An 18,391-nucleotide genomic window follows, 5' to 3' on the forward strand; every position below is an offset into this window, starting at 1 on the left:
TATATACACATATATGTATATATTTTTTCATTTGTCACAATTATGCTGCCAGATATATTGTACAAATTAAAACCAAGCACTTCATTCAGTAGGTGTGTTTCATGCTAACTTCCTCCCAGTCTTACCAATTTATTCCTTCCCCATACCAATTTTCTTCTCAAATTAAACTAATGTATAATTTAATTTTCTATGTGCATCAAACCGCTCAACCCCTCATTTACTTCAAAACCTCATTACTCTGGATCATGTGAGCATTTTTTATGAGGTTACCCTCATAAACATATTAGATATATATTTTTTGCTGGTCTTGGGTTTGAACTCAGGGCCTCACGTTTGCTAGACAGGTGCAGTACCGTTGAGTCATGAATCCAGTTAGATATTCTTACATAATTCAAGTCTTGGTAACACTGTTGCAAATACTCCTTTGTTTGTTCCTCAGTGTTTATACATATATTCTGAGAAACAATAATAATTTGCATATAATTTTTTCCCCTCACTCCATCTTTTCAGTGTCAAACTATGATACCAAAAGAGTTGAGTCAACTTAACATTTACTACTGACTGGGAAAGGAAAAAGCAAAAGAACTTTTCCTCTTTCAAGAGAACTAAGGGCCAGCGCAAAGCATATTCCTACAGCTATTCCGACAGCTCAGTACATCAAACTGCTCCATGGGCAAAGAGCCATCACTTGAAATGCCTCTTTCCCATTAAGGATCTACTACAGCACTAATCTCAAACCAATGGCATCAGTATCATCTAGCCTTAATAAGTACGCAAATTGTCAGGCTGGCCTCAGGCAAGTCCTCTAGGAGACTACACCATGTGCGAAATTTAGAGAACCACTGCACACAGCATAAATATAAGTGCAAGTCTGGTGTTCAAAGGTAAACCAGAGCAAGGATGTGAATGTGTTTTCTCTTCTGAACGTATCTACTACCACTCTCCCCTCCTTTTTTGAAGAAATGATTACCAGATTACTCCCAAATTGAGAAATTTCTTCCAAAACAAAAGTGTTCTTTTGTTCTGTGTGAATACTTATGTGAACTGAGAGATGGAGTACTTACAACCCAAAAGTTGCATGAATTTCTATGCTGGTCTATCCAAAATAGCCACTGCCCATACAAAACTATTTGAATTCAGATTTATGATAAAGGCCAGGCATGGCAGTGCATGCTCATAGTCCTAGGTACTTGAGAGGTATAGGAGGAGGAGCACAGTCCAAGACCAGACCATAGATTGTACCTGAAAAATAAAGCTAAAAAGGGTTGCAGGTGTAGCTTAAGTGACAAAGTACTTATCTATAGTTTGAGGCCCTGAGTTCAAACCCATATTTTAAAAAATAAAAGAGGTTTAAAATAACTAAAATCAAGTATCAGCTTCTCAGTTACACTTCAAGTGTTTAACCCCTGGGACTAGATAGCACAATGCTGTCCCGTGCAGACACCAGCCTCAGAATGTTCTGATAGATAGCACCAACACTTCTAAGGAATCAGCACTCATTCTTTTTTTTTTTTTTAATTCAAATTTTTATTATCAAACTGATGTACAGAGAGTCAGCACTCATTCTTGATTTGTCAACCTATCTGTATCTACGCAGTTGCCACACAGGACCTAGAACTAGGCTTGAAAGCATTGCCTAATGGCGCTGAGAAAATTAGGTATTAAAAAGAAAAATTGTCCTGTATTTCCAGTCTTCAGAAAGCTGAGGCAGCAGGATTATAAATTTGAGACTAGATGCTGGCTCTAATAATTTTGCATATCTTAGGCTTTATCATTTTCCCTCTTATTGATAGCTGGCTGAATTCCAGCGTGTCAGTCATAAGACTGTATGTCCTAGCTGCTTGCACAAGGGGTGGGAGGTTGAAACTTCAGCAAACTTAAATGAAGCTATTGTTTGCATCATAGTAACTGCCAAAGAAACAATAGTATACCATAAAACTGCCCTTGCAAACATTATTTTTAACAAAGAAGTCTTAGAAGACACCCACATTTCAGAAATTGTTGTTACATTCTAATCAAGTAACCTTTAACCTCTGAATTTTAATAGGATTTCTTCTTACTAACAAATTCTTTTGGTATTAAGTTAAATCCAACTCTATGGTAGCTGAGAAGTATTTGTTCAGAGAAATGTTCTGTTAAATCAGAAGGATATATAAATAATGCAGTTATAATTTTACTGGATTATCTTATTTGCAGGAAAGTTCAACGGTAATTATTTAAATTAATAAAGGGTATATTAAAAAGGAAAAGTAAAACAACTCCAATTTCAGGTGATCACATATTTGTAAATCATTGATATCAGCTGATTTGACACAGTTATAAAACTTGCCTGATTAAAATTTAATTCAACTCATTTTGGGGGTGTTGGTCCATGCCTAAAATTCTAGATACAGAGATATAGATTGGGAGGATTGAAGTTCAAGGCTAATCCAGACTCCATCCCAACCAATAAGCTGGGTGTGGTAGCTTATGTCTGTCATTCATACTACCTGGAAAGTATAAAAAAGGAGGATTTCAGTCCAGACAAGTCTCAGTAAAAACAAACAAACAAAAAAAAGACTCAAATTGAAAAATAAGCAAAAAGGGTTAGAGGTGTGGTTCACAACCGTGGTAGATGTACCTACCAATCATAAAGCCCCACATTTAAACACTAGTACACTCTCACAAAGTTAATTCAAACCAACAAATATCTGTTAAACACCTGTATTTGAGGAAAAGGTAGGAGATAACAATTGCACACATGCTTATAAATATATGTTGATATTTAAAATTGATAAGTATTTATATACATATGTGTATATATTATATAAACATACATACATATATTTATATGTGTCTATGTGTTATACTTATATGTGTATATTTTACATATTTTTACATATACATGTATATTTATATACAAATATGCCATGTATATATGGATATACACACATATATCATATTACATACAGTATACACATACACATATGTATATATATGTACATTATATGTATACTGTATATGTTATATATGACTATATGTCTATCATCATACATGCACATATATAATATACATATAGTCACAGGTTTCTGAACATTTTCTGTAAAATAGAACATAATCATTAAAATTATGTAAACACTTGCATCATAAATTATGTTGATATTAAATATATATTGAATATTTCAAATGCCAGGGTTTTTTGTTTGGGTTTTTGTTTTTTTTCTTTAGTTACCGGGGCTTGAACATCACAGGCAAGCCTTCTACCACTTAAGCCACACCTGCAATGCTTTTGCTCCCATTGTTGATGAATATAGATAGGGTGCTGCATTTTGTGACTTGGCTGTCCTGGACTGTGATCTTCCTATTTATGTTTTCTAGGCAGTGGAAGGAGAGGCATGAATCAGTGCTCAGTTCTGTTACTGCCTGAGATGCGGTCTTAAAAACATTTTGCCCAGCCCGGCCTTGAACAGATCCTTTCCAAATAGCTAGTACCACAGAGGTGAGCCACTGCACCTGGCTATTTTGAACATTTTCATGAACGACATTAAGCACTTTACATGCATTATCACTTTAAAAATTTTTCATAATCACCTCACATTCATAACCCGTCAGCCCAAAGGTGAGGTCTGTGGTCAACACAGAGGTTGAAAAGGGCATCCGATCTCCAAGGTGCTCATGTGCTTGCCACAAAATAGGAGGATATGCCTTAATTAAGTACTAATTTAATTTTAAAGATAAAATTTACAAAACCTACCTGAGGTGAGAGAAACTTTTCAATGCGTTTGGCTATAAAACCTTTCTCCAATATGGAGTTGACTGATGGTCTATCCTTAGGATTTCTTTTAAATAACTGAGAGAGCAAACTGCGGAGATCATAGGAATAATGTGAAGAAACTGGTGGAAAAGATCCAGATATTATCTTCAGTACCAGGTTCTTCATATTGCCAGCTTCAAACTAAAATCCAGAAAACAAATCAACACATAGGAAACACATAAGACTTGAAAGTAGGAATATTCACAATGATAAATAGTTCTTTTCCTATTAATATAGAACCCTCTTCCAAATAACTTAATGAACATATGCTCTCTAAAGTAAATTTCACTTGGTTATCTATAAACGTACTTCAGAGAAGGTATCATTTCTCAAAAATAAAATTTTATAACACACAGGACTAATTTTTATGTATTCAATGTCAAGAGATGATATAGGTATTAAATACAGTAAATATTTTATAAACAATGACAATAGTTGAGTTTAATAAAGTTTTACTGTATAGGTAGCAAAACCAGGGCCAAAGAACCACACAGAGAGATTAAAAAACAACAGAAGACCTGCATTTAGCACATGGCTTCCTATAAGACTGCTGTAATGATTAGAATAACAAATTATTGCACTACAGCATTTGGAAGAATAAAATATATTAAATAAATATGCTAGCAATTTTTCCTGCTACACAGTGTTTGTTACTAATTTTACTATTCATTTATTTACTGCCAGTACTGGGGTTTGGACTCAGAGGCTTATCCTCGTGACTAAAGTCTGGCACTCTACTACTTAAGCTGTTCTTCAACAGCCGTTTGGTTTTTATTTTAAACCTTTTTAAATATTTGCCGGTTAATTGGAGATAAAGAGTCTGCCTGGATTGGCTTCAAAGCCGAATTTGCAGGTTTCAGCATGAGTACCTAGGATTACAAGCATGAGCCACCAGTACTTGGCTAATTGTTATTCTTTTTTGTGTGTACTGCTATTCACGGCTATCGAATAATCAATGTTGCAAATATTCTCAAAGGGAATATAAGCTATATTAATAGCTCTATGTGTTTAATACTAATATATTTTAATATTAAATACAATATAACTGCTATAAAAAGAATGTAGAGATGAGATAATTCAAAATCTAAAGATGGTTATGAAATAAAATGGATGAAAGTAAAAGGCAACTTTGATATCTCTGCTAACATAACAGTTGTTCACCATTTGAGTTTTCTGTTTATGTGTTTTGTGCCAGTACTAGGGCTAAAACTCAGGACCTGGGTGCTGTTGCTCATCTTTATTTTCGCTTGAAGTTGGCATTTAATCACTTGAGCTACAGCTTCACTTCTGGCTTTTTGGTTACTTGGAAATCGCATGGACATTCCTGTCTGGCTATCTTCTAACCATGATCCTCAGATCTCAGCCTCCTACTACCTAGAATTATAGGCCTGAGCCATCAATATGTGGCTAACATCAATATATTCTTAATATAAACATCAAATAAACAAAATGAGCTATCAATTAGACATCAATGAATTATACCTATTACAAAAGCTCATCTAGAACATTTAAAAGGTCATTCAGTTTATACAAATTTAAATAAATTTATTCTTGCAAAAATATCTGTATACCTAAAAAGGAACCTTAACCATGAAAATAAGAAAAGATATGATTCTCAAATTCCTTTATCTCTCAACTGACAAGCATGTCATAGACAAAGGTGTGGGATTATTAAGTTTCAAGATGCAGTTTCATTACTTAGCGAATTCCAAGGCCAGGCATCTCACCTGTAATCCCAGCACTTAGAAGACTAAGGAAGGAAGACTGTACCTGTAACCTCTCTGTACATCACCTTGACATCACCAGGCCCTGAGTTCAAGCCCCTGGACTGGCACCAACAAAAAGGAAAAGAACAAAATTTGTGTCTCTATTAATACTTAAAAAAGTATGAATTATAACATCAAATGGGTAACATATACAAATATACTAAGGGTAAATCAATTTGGATATACACATCAGAAAGTGAAATTTAAAAACTAAGAGAAAAAATTCTATTCCAAAAGAGTCATCTGAAAGATGACGCAATTAAAACATATTCCAGAAACCTTTACTTACTGCATGCTTAAGTGTACACATCTCATAAAGGACACACCCCAGAGCCCAAATGTCACTAAGAAAGACAAAAATGAGAGTTTTATTTTTACCATCAAAATATACTTTAAATATTTTCATTTAAAGAAAACATAAGAAGCACAGAAATGCATTGGAAAAATATGTGGTCCATAAAGCATTTCCTTTAAAACTCAAAAATGATTACTAAATAACAACAGCTGCTCAAAATTAGACAGTAATAGTTGCCTAAGCAGTTTGTTTAAAATTGTATCTAGCAAATTTACTATTTGAATACAAGTGCTATAGAAAATTCACACATATTGCATTTAGTTGTTTTTGCTTGGCAAATTCAACCTGATTTATTCAACGATTTGCAAAAAATTCTGGTGTTTTAAGATATATTCAAGGATAATGCTGTCTTAAGTTACCATGAAAAATATAAATTTACAAAATATAATCTGAAAGAAATCTAGCATCAGCAACTAACAAAGGTTACTTGGTTGAGATTTTTCCATCTCAAAAAGGGAGAGAACATAAAGAGTCACTGGAATTCAATGGTAGACTGTCTTTCAACCTCTTCTGTTATACAGCATGTTAATCTTAGTGAAGCATGGTATTAAAATGTATGTTTGGAAAGCACAAAAACAGTGCCTGGCATATTGTGTGTGTTCAATAAATGCTAGCTCCAATTCAATATGAAGTGACTAGTTCAAAGGGAAAGAACAAAGAAAGTACTCTGTTTCCAATTATAACTAAATAATGGGATTCTCCCTATAGTTTCTTCAGTAAGATAGCGAGAAAATAGAATCTTTATAAATACATACATTTACATGTGTATTGTTGATTTTATGATAGTATTCTCAAAGTTAAGAAACATATTGTAATGGAACAGTTCAATGAAATATATCACATAATGAATGTCTTTTTAAATACCTTTTATTGTTATAAGGCTTGTTTTCACAAATTTCAGGTGACAAGTAGTATGGGGTCCCTATGCAAGTTCGAGCCAGCTCTACAGTACTAGAACAACAAAATTATTAATAAACTTCATATAAGAAAAGTAACAAATGATCACATACATATCATAATGCATTGAAGTTTCAGTGAAGAAACTACATCAAAACAAACTTTAAAATAAGCATGTTACCTATTAAGAACTCTAGCAATTCCAAAATCTCCAAGTTGTATTGTACCATCTTTGGTTAGAAATATGTTCTGCAAAAGAGAAAAAAATCCACAAATAATGCTATAATCTAATTAATTGTATGAGTCAACAATATTTTTCACTGCAAGTCTAGTTAAAAAACAACATTGGGATTATTACAGGATACCAACATGCAAGAAAATAATGTCGTTTCCTATTTCATACCATATACAGAAATGAATTCAATTTGGATTCTAAACCTAAATGTAAAAACCTAAAATTATATAACTCCGAGAGTAAAATAGGAATAAATTTCATACCCTTGATGTAAGCAGTGGTTTCTTAGATATGATACCAAAAGTTCAAGCAAACAAAATAAACAAAAAATTAAACTGAACTTCATCCAAATAAAAAATGTGCATCAAAAGACACTATCATGGGCTGGGAATATGGCCTAGTAGCAGGAGTGCTTGCCTCATATACATGAAGCTCTCGGTTCGATTCCCCAGCACCACATATATGGAAAACGGCCAGAAGGGGCGCTGTGGCTCAGGTGGCAGGGTGCTAACCTTGAGCGGGAAAAAGCCAGGGATGGTGCTCAGGCCCTGAGTCCAAGGCCCAGGACTGGCCAAAAAAAAAAAAAAAAAGACACTATCATGAAAACAAAAAAGAAAGCAATCTACACAATGATAGAAAATACTGACATAGTATATATCTGAAAATGTACAAATATAAAAGGAGAACGCTTACAATTCAACAAGAGAAAGACAAATAATTCAAGTTTAAACTAGGAGAAAGGCATCTACTATGTAAGTTCCATTTAAATAAAATGTTCAGAACACAAATCCAGACAGAAGAAGTGGATTCGTGGCTATCAGGGTCTTGGTGGAAGAGGAATGCATGTATATAGTTTCTCTCCGAAGCACCTTAAGAGTTGGAGACTACACAATGGTTTTTCTTCAGATTTGCTCCATCAGAAGGAGGGAGTAATTAGGAGACTATAAAAAGTAAGTAGAGCCAGGTGCTGGTGGTACTTGTAATCTTAGCTACTCAGGAGGTTGAGATGTGAGGGCCGTGGTTCAAAGCCAGCCTGGGCAGAGAAGTCTGTGAGACTCTTATCTCCAACTAACCACCAGAAAACTGAGAGTGGCACTGTGGCTTAAAGTAGTAAAGCACTAGCCTTGAACAAAAGAGCTCAAGGACAGTGTTCAGGCCCTGAGTTCAAGCCCAACAACGGACAAAAATAACGTGCATGAAGAAAATTCTAAGATCTGGGTCAATGGAGAACAAAGAAAACAGAGACAATTCCTCATACACTGATTTGGGCCAAAAAGCTGTGGCACTAGACAACACAGCTCCATGTCCTTATCCACTGAGAAGTTACTAGTGATAGAACAAACATACCTGTGATTTTATGTCTCGATGAAGAATTTTCCTATCATGTACATGTTTCAAGGCCAAACATATCTGAACAAACCAGTCCAAAATCTAGGGAGAAAAATAAAAATAAAAAGAATTTCAGAAACATCTCTGAAATATTGCTTACAAGTCAAAAAGTATGAAAAGAAATTTGAAGAGATAATTTATACCTTATAATAGTTGATGACGTATAACTTGTTCATTTTTAAATTCACCTTTTCTTTCCGTAAAAATAAAAATCACATAAAGAAGAGAATCAAAGTAGAAATTTGGAAAGCCGGCCTGACCTATTCTTCACTACATATAAACACCGTCTCTGGAACTGGCCATTTGGAGGTAAAAAAGCTTAAATTCTACCTCATGCCTAATTCCAAAATAATTCTAAGTATATGGCATTTAAACTACACTTTAAAATATGCATAAATTTTAAAATTCACATACTTAAGGCAGCAATTGTGGCTTCAAATTTATTCTACAGACATTAGTATCAGAAATATTAAGGTGGGTACACAAAAATGTTTGTTGTATTACTATTGGTAAGATCAACAACTATAAACAACACAATATCCGTTAGGAGGACTGACTCAATACATTATGAGAGCCTATACTAAAAATAATAAGCAGGCAACAAAAAGAATCACTTTACTATTTTTTACAATTAATTGAACAAAAACATTGAAGAATATATAGTATATACTCCTATTTTTTAAATATATGCTTATCTCACACACCTGCATTCTGTATATATATGTACGTCTATGGGCATATGCATGTAGGAAGGAAAGAAGAATAAGCAGGAAAACAACCAGTACACAAGGTTTACCTCAAGAAAGTGGATTATAAAAAGGTGGAATAAAAAGTAATAAGCTATCCCTCTTTTATGTTCAGTATATTGGGGGGGGGAGTTGCACATGCACACACACATGCATGCGATGGGGCTAAATTTAATTTTAATAAATTTAAAATATTTAATGACGTTCTCAAAAGCTGCTAACTTCCAGAGCTGCAGTTACTTGACAAGGCTATGTGTTCTGGGAAGACAGGTCTGGCAGCATTGAGAACATACAGATTAACGATCTGTAATGTCTACACACAGATATATGTATGTATAAAATGTACACATTAATAACATAATTATACATGTAGCAATATATTATTACAGACTAGAAATGTGAGAGAAGCTGACCAAAAGTTTAAGTTAATTGGACACAAAATTACCAATATATTGGATATTATACCAGATTGCCCTAGTAATTACAATTAACATTGATAGCTAAATAATATACATATATAATCAGATTTTGAATTACTTCTTGATTATGTAGTGGGAATTAAGCTCCTACATGCTAACTTACTTGATCTTCTTGGAAAAAAAAGCCTTTCTGAGCATTTATTCGTTTAAACAGGTCCCCTCCTTCACAGTAATCCATCACTATGTAAAGAGAGCCATTTTCTACAAAATATAAACATTGTATTTCAAAATCACAGCTTAATTAAAGGTATTTGAAGAAAAAGCAGCAGCTAAACAAATAAAAGACCAGAAAAGAATTACAGCACAAAATCAAGGTATACTGGTAATATGGACTGTATAATGACCCTAGGTTAGAAGCAATCCATCCCAACCAGTTAAAGAAAAAGCATGATGGCTCGTACCTGTCATCTCAGCCAATCAGGAAACATAAATAGGAGAACACTATCAAATTCATTTTATATAGCCAGTATCATACTCACTCCAAAACCAGAGAATCACAGACAAATCTTTTTATTGAACATAGATGCATAATTGTTAATTATTTTCAAACAATTCAACAAAACTAACGAGATCATGCAATATGATCAGATCAAGTTTCAAAGACGAAACATGCAAGGATGGTTCAATCTATTAAAGGATGAATCATGCAAGGATACTTTAACCTACTGAATGTGAAAGAGCACAGAAACAAGATCAAGGACAAAATTCACAGGATTATCTCAATTAGAGCAGAAAAAGACATTGACAAAATTTGACATTTTATGACAAAATTTCTGAAGAAACTAGGATTAGGAAAAACAGACCTCAATAGAAAAAAGTCCAATATGGAGACATTGTTATTTCAGCTAATCACTGGAGGACACCTATCACTCTAGTGTTGAAGTATTTGTCCAAAGGCTCTGGAGTGGGACAAGGATGCCCCAGAACCTGGCTTCTGGAAACACTGTACATCATTTAGATGTGGCTGGTTAGCTGACTGCTCAGCTAACAGATTTACTTTATTTTGGAACAGCATTCCTCCCATGACTGTGTTTCTGAATCTTCTGAGATTATCAGCCAAAGTGTGTGGAACAAGTGGAACATATGCTATGCATGGCCTAGGTGTGCAACATGGCCAGTACTCATGGAGAGTAGCTATGGACCTTTTGTGGCGCTGAACACTCCAATCCCAAAGTGACCTGAAGGGCAGGCTACATCAAGGTCATTATGAACCTCAGTAGCTCTCTGATCTGAATACAAATACCAGCAAATATGGTCAGAACAAGAGAGCTAATTCTGCATGGAGTGAAGGCTTGAAGATATTGGATGTGGGCAGATAGTTGTGTTCTTGGTGCCACTTCCTGAAGGGCAGCTGGAAGTCTGGTAGAAACTCTGGTGACCACAGCTGTGTGATGGAAGACGAGAGAGGTGCCTTGTGAAACTGTGCACCTATCCAGAAAGACCTGGTTTCACCCTTTCCCCAACCAAAGTGGACAGGATTGGGCTGCCAGGAGCAGCTCTCATCATACCTCCACCCATTCTGCCTGGTTCACAAGATCAACCTACAAAAATCAGTTGCTTTATACAATAAATAAGCTATGTTAAAAAAAAAAAGTCAGGCAAACAATTCTAGTCACAACAAAATAAAACAAAACAAAAAAGCCTACATATAAGCTTAACCAAGGTGGTGAAAGACCTCTACAATGAAAATTATGAAAGCTTAAAGAAATTAAAGAAGACACCAGAAGACATAGGGACCTACCATGTTCATGGATTGGTGAAACCAATACATCAAAATAGCAATACTGCTGAGAGTAATCTACAGATTCAATTCAATGTGCATCAAAATCCCCATATCGGTTTTCAAAGAAAAGAAAAATATTCTTCAAGTTCAATTTTCATGATAATACCTGCAGTGTTTTACTACTCCTAAACCAGAGATATAAAGCTCTTAAACACAGTTCTCTTTGCATTTTAATGAACAGAACTGATGACTGATAGTTAAGTGGGTGTTCTTTTTATCAGCAACAAAGGCTGGCAAAGCTATGGAGGAAAAAAGAACCCTCATAAAATGTTAGTAGAATGTATAGTAAAACCACTACAAGATAGCAGTACGGAGGTTCAGCAAAAATCTACAAATATATTTACAAAATAATTCCTTGCAAAAATATCCCCAAATTACAAGTGGCTTAGGACTTTTTAGAACTTGCTTGAGAACGTTACCTGACCTTCAAATGATTCTCTATACTGGACAATATTTGGATGCTTCATGTTTGCCAACACTGCAACTTCCCTCCTCGATTCTTCCCTTTCTTTACTGGACATCTTAAAGGGGAAGAAAAAAAGAATATAACAATTTTTTTAAAGTTTTTATTATAAAACTGATGTACAGAGAGGTTACAGTTTCATACGTTAGGCATTGGATACATTTCTTGTACTGTTACCTTGTCCCTCATACCCCCCTCCCAGAATATAACAAATTTGACCAACAGAAAGTCTTAAGTCTACCATTAAGAAAGTGATTAAAAATGATGGTAGTTGGATTTACATATGAAACTTTGACAAGAAATAAGTAATTATTATTTTTAAAAAATGATGGTAGTTAACATGGTCCAAATGACAAAAACTAGAATTAAAAAAAATGAATTGGATATATAAGCAAAAAGATGTCTAATCTAGATTAGAGAACGGTAAGTACTTTTTTTTTTGCCAGTCCTGGGGCTTGAACTCAGGTCCTGGGCACTGTCCCTGAGCTTCTTTTGCTCAAGGCTAGTGCTCTACCACTTGAGCAACAGCTCCACTCCCAGCTCTTTCTGTTTATGTGGTACTCAGAAATTGAACCCAGGGCTGCCTGCATGTTAAGCAAGCACTCTACCACTAAGCCACATTCCCAGCCTATAGGTAGATCTGTTTAAATACAAAAACACATGTATATACCAGAAAAGATCTGAAAGAATATATGCATGATTGTTATACATTGCTATAGTTTTTAAGGACTCTACCAAATTGCTCTATTGTAACCAAATTATCATTGTGTAATAACACTAAAAGATACTTACTTTTGAGATGTTAATTTCCTTGATAACATACTGTCTGCCATCCTCTGTAGATTTAACAAGAACTGCTTTTCCAAATGAACCTTCTCCAATCTTTTGTAGTCTCACATACTTCTCCATGTTTCTTTTTCTAAGGCATTTTTATACCTATGCTAGATATTAAAAAGTTAATCAAGATAAGTCTCAAAAATCAAAATGTTTAATTCAACTTCTAATTAAAAGGCTCTGGTAGTTCATACCTATAATTCTACTACTGGGATACTACTAACTACTCAAGAGGCTGAGATCTAAGGACTGTCACTCAAAGTCAGCCTGGGAAGCTAAATCCAAGATTCATAACTCAACCAGCAAAAAGCTGAAAGTGAAGGTGTGGCTCAAGTAGTAGAATGCCAGCCTTGAGTGAAAAAAAAACAAAAACAAGAATGCAAGGTCCTGAATTCAACCCCCTGTACCAGCACCAAAAAGAAGAATTTTAACATCTTTACTTGAAGTTTACACTATTTCAATTCTACTCATGAAACGTTGATAGAGAAACCAAACAACCAGTGATATTGCCATTTATTTTATTTTATTGTCAAAGTGAAGTACAGAGGGGTTACAGTTTCATCTGTAATACAGTGAGTACGTTTCTTTTTTATTTTTTTTTCCCTTCCCAAGCTCAGATAAACATATATAAAACATCCAGTTACCAAAATCATATACAGTGACCACAGGGGGTACACCATAGGAAATTCACCTAGTACATTAAACATAACGACAACAATAAAATCCTGTTTCCATCTCTTGGAGTTCATTTGATATTTCCATCTTTATACGAATGTTTTGGAAGAGGAACAAAAAGGCACAATGCCTATGTGTATCTGATTATACAAAATATTTATCAACATGAACTCCAGGAAATGAAAACAGAGTTTTCTTTCTTTTTTGTTGTTTTTGTTTTCTTTCCTTTTTGTTCTGTTTGTAAATATGTCTTTGGGAGTATAAAGAAAGACACAGAAATGGAGGGACAAAAGGTGAACAAAGGCAGCAAGGACACTCACTGCACACTATATTGAAAATGAACTACATAACTTATGGGTGGGAATGGCAGGGGAAAACTAGGAGTGAAGGAAGGGGTGATATTATCCAAAAAGAAATGTACTCTTATATACAAGTCAAAGGGTACAGAAAGAAAAAACAGTGACAACAAGGCATAAACAAAAGGGAGAAAAGGAAAGAAAAAAGAAATATCTGCAAACGGTATACTTTATAAAAAAAAAAACCTCATTTCCATTTTTTCGAGTTCATTTCAATAAGCATCATTTTATATGGTCACATGCACAAAGCTGTTGAGCTATTGTGATTCTCTGCTAAGAATATCACCTATTTTGTTATGACAAATGAGGGAAACTATGCAGCTTATGTTTCTTTGGGTCTGGTTGCTTCCCTTACTATCAATTTTTCCAAGTCTTTCCATTTCCTTACAATGGGACAATGTCATTTTTTTTTTTATGAAAGCACAGAATTCCATTGTGTATATATACATTTTCTTGATCCATTCATCTACTGAGGAGCGTGTGGGTTGGGTCCATATCTTAGCAATGGTAAATAATGCTGCAATGAACATGGCTGAGCTGATAGCTTTAGTATGGTCTTGTTTGTGGTCATTTGAGTAAATGCCCAGGAGTAGGATTGATGGGTCATAGGGGAGCTCTATGTCTTTTTTATTTTTGTGCCCTTTGTCTTTTAGATAAGTTTATCTGATTTGCAGAAGGGTAGGGGAATCACAGAAATGGTGGGACAAGGGTAAACCACTGCAACAGTGATACACACTAGACACTATATGTTGGAAATGAACTTGGGTTGGGGAGTGGGAGAAACTGAGGGAGGGGTAACACTGATCAAAAAGGGATATACTGGTTACTTTATTTATGAAACCTCTCTGTACATCACCTTTACAATTACAAAAAGAAGAAAATTAGTAGTGACTTCAAAAGCATGTTTCATTATAGAACTAAAAAAACATAAAAAATATTTAACTTTAAAAAAAGAAGAAATATAATCTTGCCAGGTGCTAGTGGCTCATGCCTGAAATCCTATCTACTCAGGAGGCTCGGATCTAAAAACTGCGGTTTGAAGCAAGTTCCAGCAGTGAAGTCTGTGAGACTCTTATCTCCAATTAAGCACCAGAAAACTCGAAGTGCTGTTGTGGCTCAAAGTGGTAGACACCTAGCCTTGAGTGCAAAAGCTCAGGTACAATACCCAGGCTCTGAATTCAAGGCCCACAACTGACCCCCCCAAAAAACCAAACCAAAAAACAAAAGGAATGTACACTTTACCCGACTTATGTAACCATAACCCCTTTGTACATCACCTTTATTATAACAATGAATTGTTTTTATAAAGAATGTCTCAGAACAAATATTATATATGCTTAAGTACATTCAGAGAAGGGAAAACTTTTCCCTGCATGAATTAAGAATGCAAGCTTGTTAAAATGCTACTTACAGTTATTGGTTTGCTATTATAAAACAACTTAAGGTGAAATTTCTGTATCTACATTTGCAAAATTTCCCTTTAAGTTTGTAAACACATTATTTAGGTGTTGTCCATAAATTTATATTCTAATCTGCTCCCATGCCTCCTTATTAAGGCTATTACTTATTAAAATCTCTGAGAGGTAATATAGGCTAGTAAAGGGCACATGCCCTTATATGTCTATATTCCCCTGTCACATATATAATTAACACAGTATACACCTACACAATCACTGGGAGAATTAGTTAAGTAATGTACTAAAAACTGGCACATTTGTTGTTCCTATTTGTTGCTTAAATCATTATGCTTTCTGAGAGATGATGTGTCATTTTTGTGTGTGAGGGGTGGTACTCGGGGCTTAAGCATTGTCCTTTAGCTTTTTCCACTCAAGGCTAACACTCAACGATTTGAGCCACAGTTCCACTTCTATTTTTTTGGTGGTTAGTTGGAGATAAGAGCCTCATGGATTTTCCTGCCCACGTTGATTCTGAAACATAATATTCAGTTCTCAGCCTCCTCAGCAGCTAGGATTATAGGAATAAGCCACTGGTGCTCAGCTTTTGAATTCTCTTGCTTACTGTTGAATTTTTAAAAATTCACCCACAGTTGTTAAACATTTGCATTTCTTCTCTTTTAAACAATTCCCCATGTTCTTTGCCTGGTTCTTACTAATAAAGTCTTAACTTATAAACTTTATGTAATGAAGTACTTATCTGTTACAAAGATGGTCAACTGGACTTTTCTCCTTACATACTATATACCTTTCAATTTTATCTGAATGCAAAATTGCTTTGAGATAAAGTAGCCCATATTGGCCTTGAACTCATGTTCCCCTATCTCAGCCTCCCAAATGCTAAAATTACAGGCATGTGAACCACACATGCCTACTTAGATGTGAATGAACTTATTATTTTTAACACATTTTGCTTTTGGTATCACACACTGTTATTGATTTTGGTGGAAATGGAGTTTGAACTCATGACTGTGTGCTTGCCAAGTAGGCACTCTACCACTTGATCCTTACCCCCCGACCTTTTTTTGCCTTGTTTTACAGATAGGGTCTTGAAATTTTACCTAGAACTAGCCCCAGACTGTGAGCCTCCTGCTTATGCTTCCCACAATTCTCCCAAGCTCTGCCTCCTGAGTAGCTGGGATTACAGGGGCAAACCACTTTCCCTGGGCACAAATACACTCATAAACTGCACAGCTTCATAGTTCATCGCTATTATAGACAATACTAGGCCTGGCTTATTTACTGAGATGTATGTAGTCTTGCTAACACTTTTTCCCAGGCTCATTTCAAATTGAGATCCCTGCATTCCAAGCAGCTGTGATTACTCCCAGCCACATTTACACTATTATACCAACACTGCCATACTTAAACTCTTACACCAATGTAAATGATTAAGGTCATCCAAGAAAGTGGATATTTCAGGAGAAGCTAGAATACACTAGGTAGTGAAGGCTTAGAAAATGTGTATGAATTTGTGTGTGTGTGTGTGTGTGTGTGTGTGTGTGTGTAAGAGAGGAGGAGAGATACAAAGAGAGGCACAGAGAGGAGGAAAAATATGATTACTTCATTACAAAAGAATTAGCACAACTTGTTGGCAAGATCACCCTCAGTGTGAACATATTCACTATGTTAATCTGACTTTTCTGGGCCTTAATTTCTTCATCTAAAACAGTAAAGATTGGGGCTGAGATGTGCTTAGTGGTAGAGTGCTGCTTAGCATGCATGAAACCCTGGGTTCAATTCCTCAGCACCACATAAACAGAAAAAGCCCGAAGTGGCACTGTGGCTCAGGTGGTAGAGTGGTGGCCTTGAGCAAAAAGAAGCCAGGGACAATGCTCAGGCCCTTAGTCCAAGCCTCAAGACTGGAAAACAACAACAACAACAACAAAAACAACAACCAGTAAAGATTTAAACATCAATGTATCTTAAATTTCTTGCCAACCAGAAAATAGAGTAATGTAGATTAAAAAAATCAGATCTAAGCCTTCTGAATAGCTAGGACTACAGAAAACATAAATCCGTCAACAATTCCCCATTTCTAAACTCCCCACGTTGACATTTAAAGTTTTTCTATAGCATCAAGCAAATTGGATATTTCATATGGTTTTCCTAAGAATTTCTTTAAAGCCACAAAATTAAAGACTGGCACCAAATATTTAAAAAAAAATGACATTATATGAAAGAAAACTTGCATCATCAATCTGGAACACAAGCTAATAGGCATTAAGCCTTCATTAGTTTTTTTTTCAGATCTGACAGTATGTTCTGAAAGGAAACAGTAAAAAGATGACAACAGACTTTAAGCAGTCTTTTTCTACTGTCTGCATATACAATCTATACAGACAGGTCTCAAAAAAAAATACCAACTCAGAGTGTAGGAAAAAAATGGTTAATCTACCTTCTCAGAGAAGAAAAGCTCTTATTTCTCATTGCTCAGAAAAAGTAAAAAACAAAAGTAGACTAATAGAGTTTTTCAAAATATGTGTTTTTCTGTAATATGTTTTTCTATTCAGACCATACTCAAAAGATAAAGACTTTCTACTTGTGAAAAGGTATCATGTTCATGACTTAGACTAGAAAACAAGATTAAGCAGTAAAATTTATTTGGAATACAACACCAATGTATTATTAACATGACCTTGAAAAAACTCCACTGCTCAAGTTCTCTAACCTTTACAAGTTTCTAACAGACTCTTACTGTGCAAAAACCTGTTTTTTTCTTTTCACAAAATACGCTCCTTACTTTTCATCTAGGACAAAGGTAGTTTTATATGAACTAGAGCTGTAGATCCTCTCTGATCAGACCAATCTAGCCTAGAAAGAACTTCTTTTCTCTTCATATTTGGCTTCCCTCCACTGTCTCTACAACACTCCCACATCACAATAAAAAGCCATTATTAGCTTAAGTTGGCTAGCAGTTTTAATCCTTCATAAACTTTTCTGATGTAATTTCTGATGTAAATATTTCTGCTTTTTGGAATAGATTTTTCATGAAAGAATATGGAGGTAACAAAAAAAGCATTTCTGCTTTTTGGAGCAGATTTTACATGAAAGGATAAAAACAGGCACATTTTTAAGTTAAGGGGGTTAGGGGTAGAGAGAATTTGCCTACCTGGGTTCAATTTCCAGATATACAGTTTTTATAGTACAACAACTTCATTTAAGA

General features: G+C 35.0%; 1 protein-coding gene across 6 annotated transcripts in view; it reads right to left on the bottom strand.

Annotated features, from left to right (window-relative positions):
* Nek1 (NIMA related kinase 1) overlaps positions 1-18,391 on the bottom strand; it is an 87,353-nt gene that overhangs the window by 68,191 nt on the left and 771 nt on the right. For all 6 annotated transcript variants that reach the window (XM_048330363.1, XM_048330362.1, XM_048330360.1 and 3 more), the window contains exons 3-10: positions 12,699-12,847; positions 11,868-11,964; positions 9,764-9,861; positions 8,394-8,477; positions 6,993-7,060; positions 6,779-6,865; positions 5,849-5,903; positions 3,734-3,934 (exon numbers count right to left, since the gene is read on the bottom strand). In XM_048330363.1, the coding sequence (XP_048186320.1) occupies positions 3,734-3,934; positions 5,849-5,903; positions 6,779-6,865; positions 6,993-7,060; positions 8,394-8,477; positions 9,764-9,861; positions 11,868-11,964; positions 12,699-12,815 (807 nt within the window). In that variant the 5' untranslated portion in view covers positions 12,816-12,847. The remainder of the gene's footprint in view (positions 1-3,733; positions 3,935-5,848; positions 5,904-6,778; positions 6,866-6,992; positions 7,061-8,393; positions 8,478-9,763; positions 9,862-11,867; positions 11,965-12,698; positions 12,848-18,391) is intronic.

The sequence above is a fragment of the Perognathus longimembris genome, chromosome 21, assembly GCF_023159225.1.
Source record: "Perognathus longimembris pacificus isolate PPM17 chromosome 21, ASM2315922v1, whole genome shotgun sequence".
Lineage (NCBI taxonomy): Eukaryota > Metazoa > Chordata > Mammalia > Rodentia > Heteromyidae > Perognathus > Perognathus longimembris.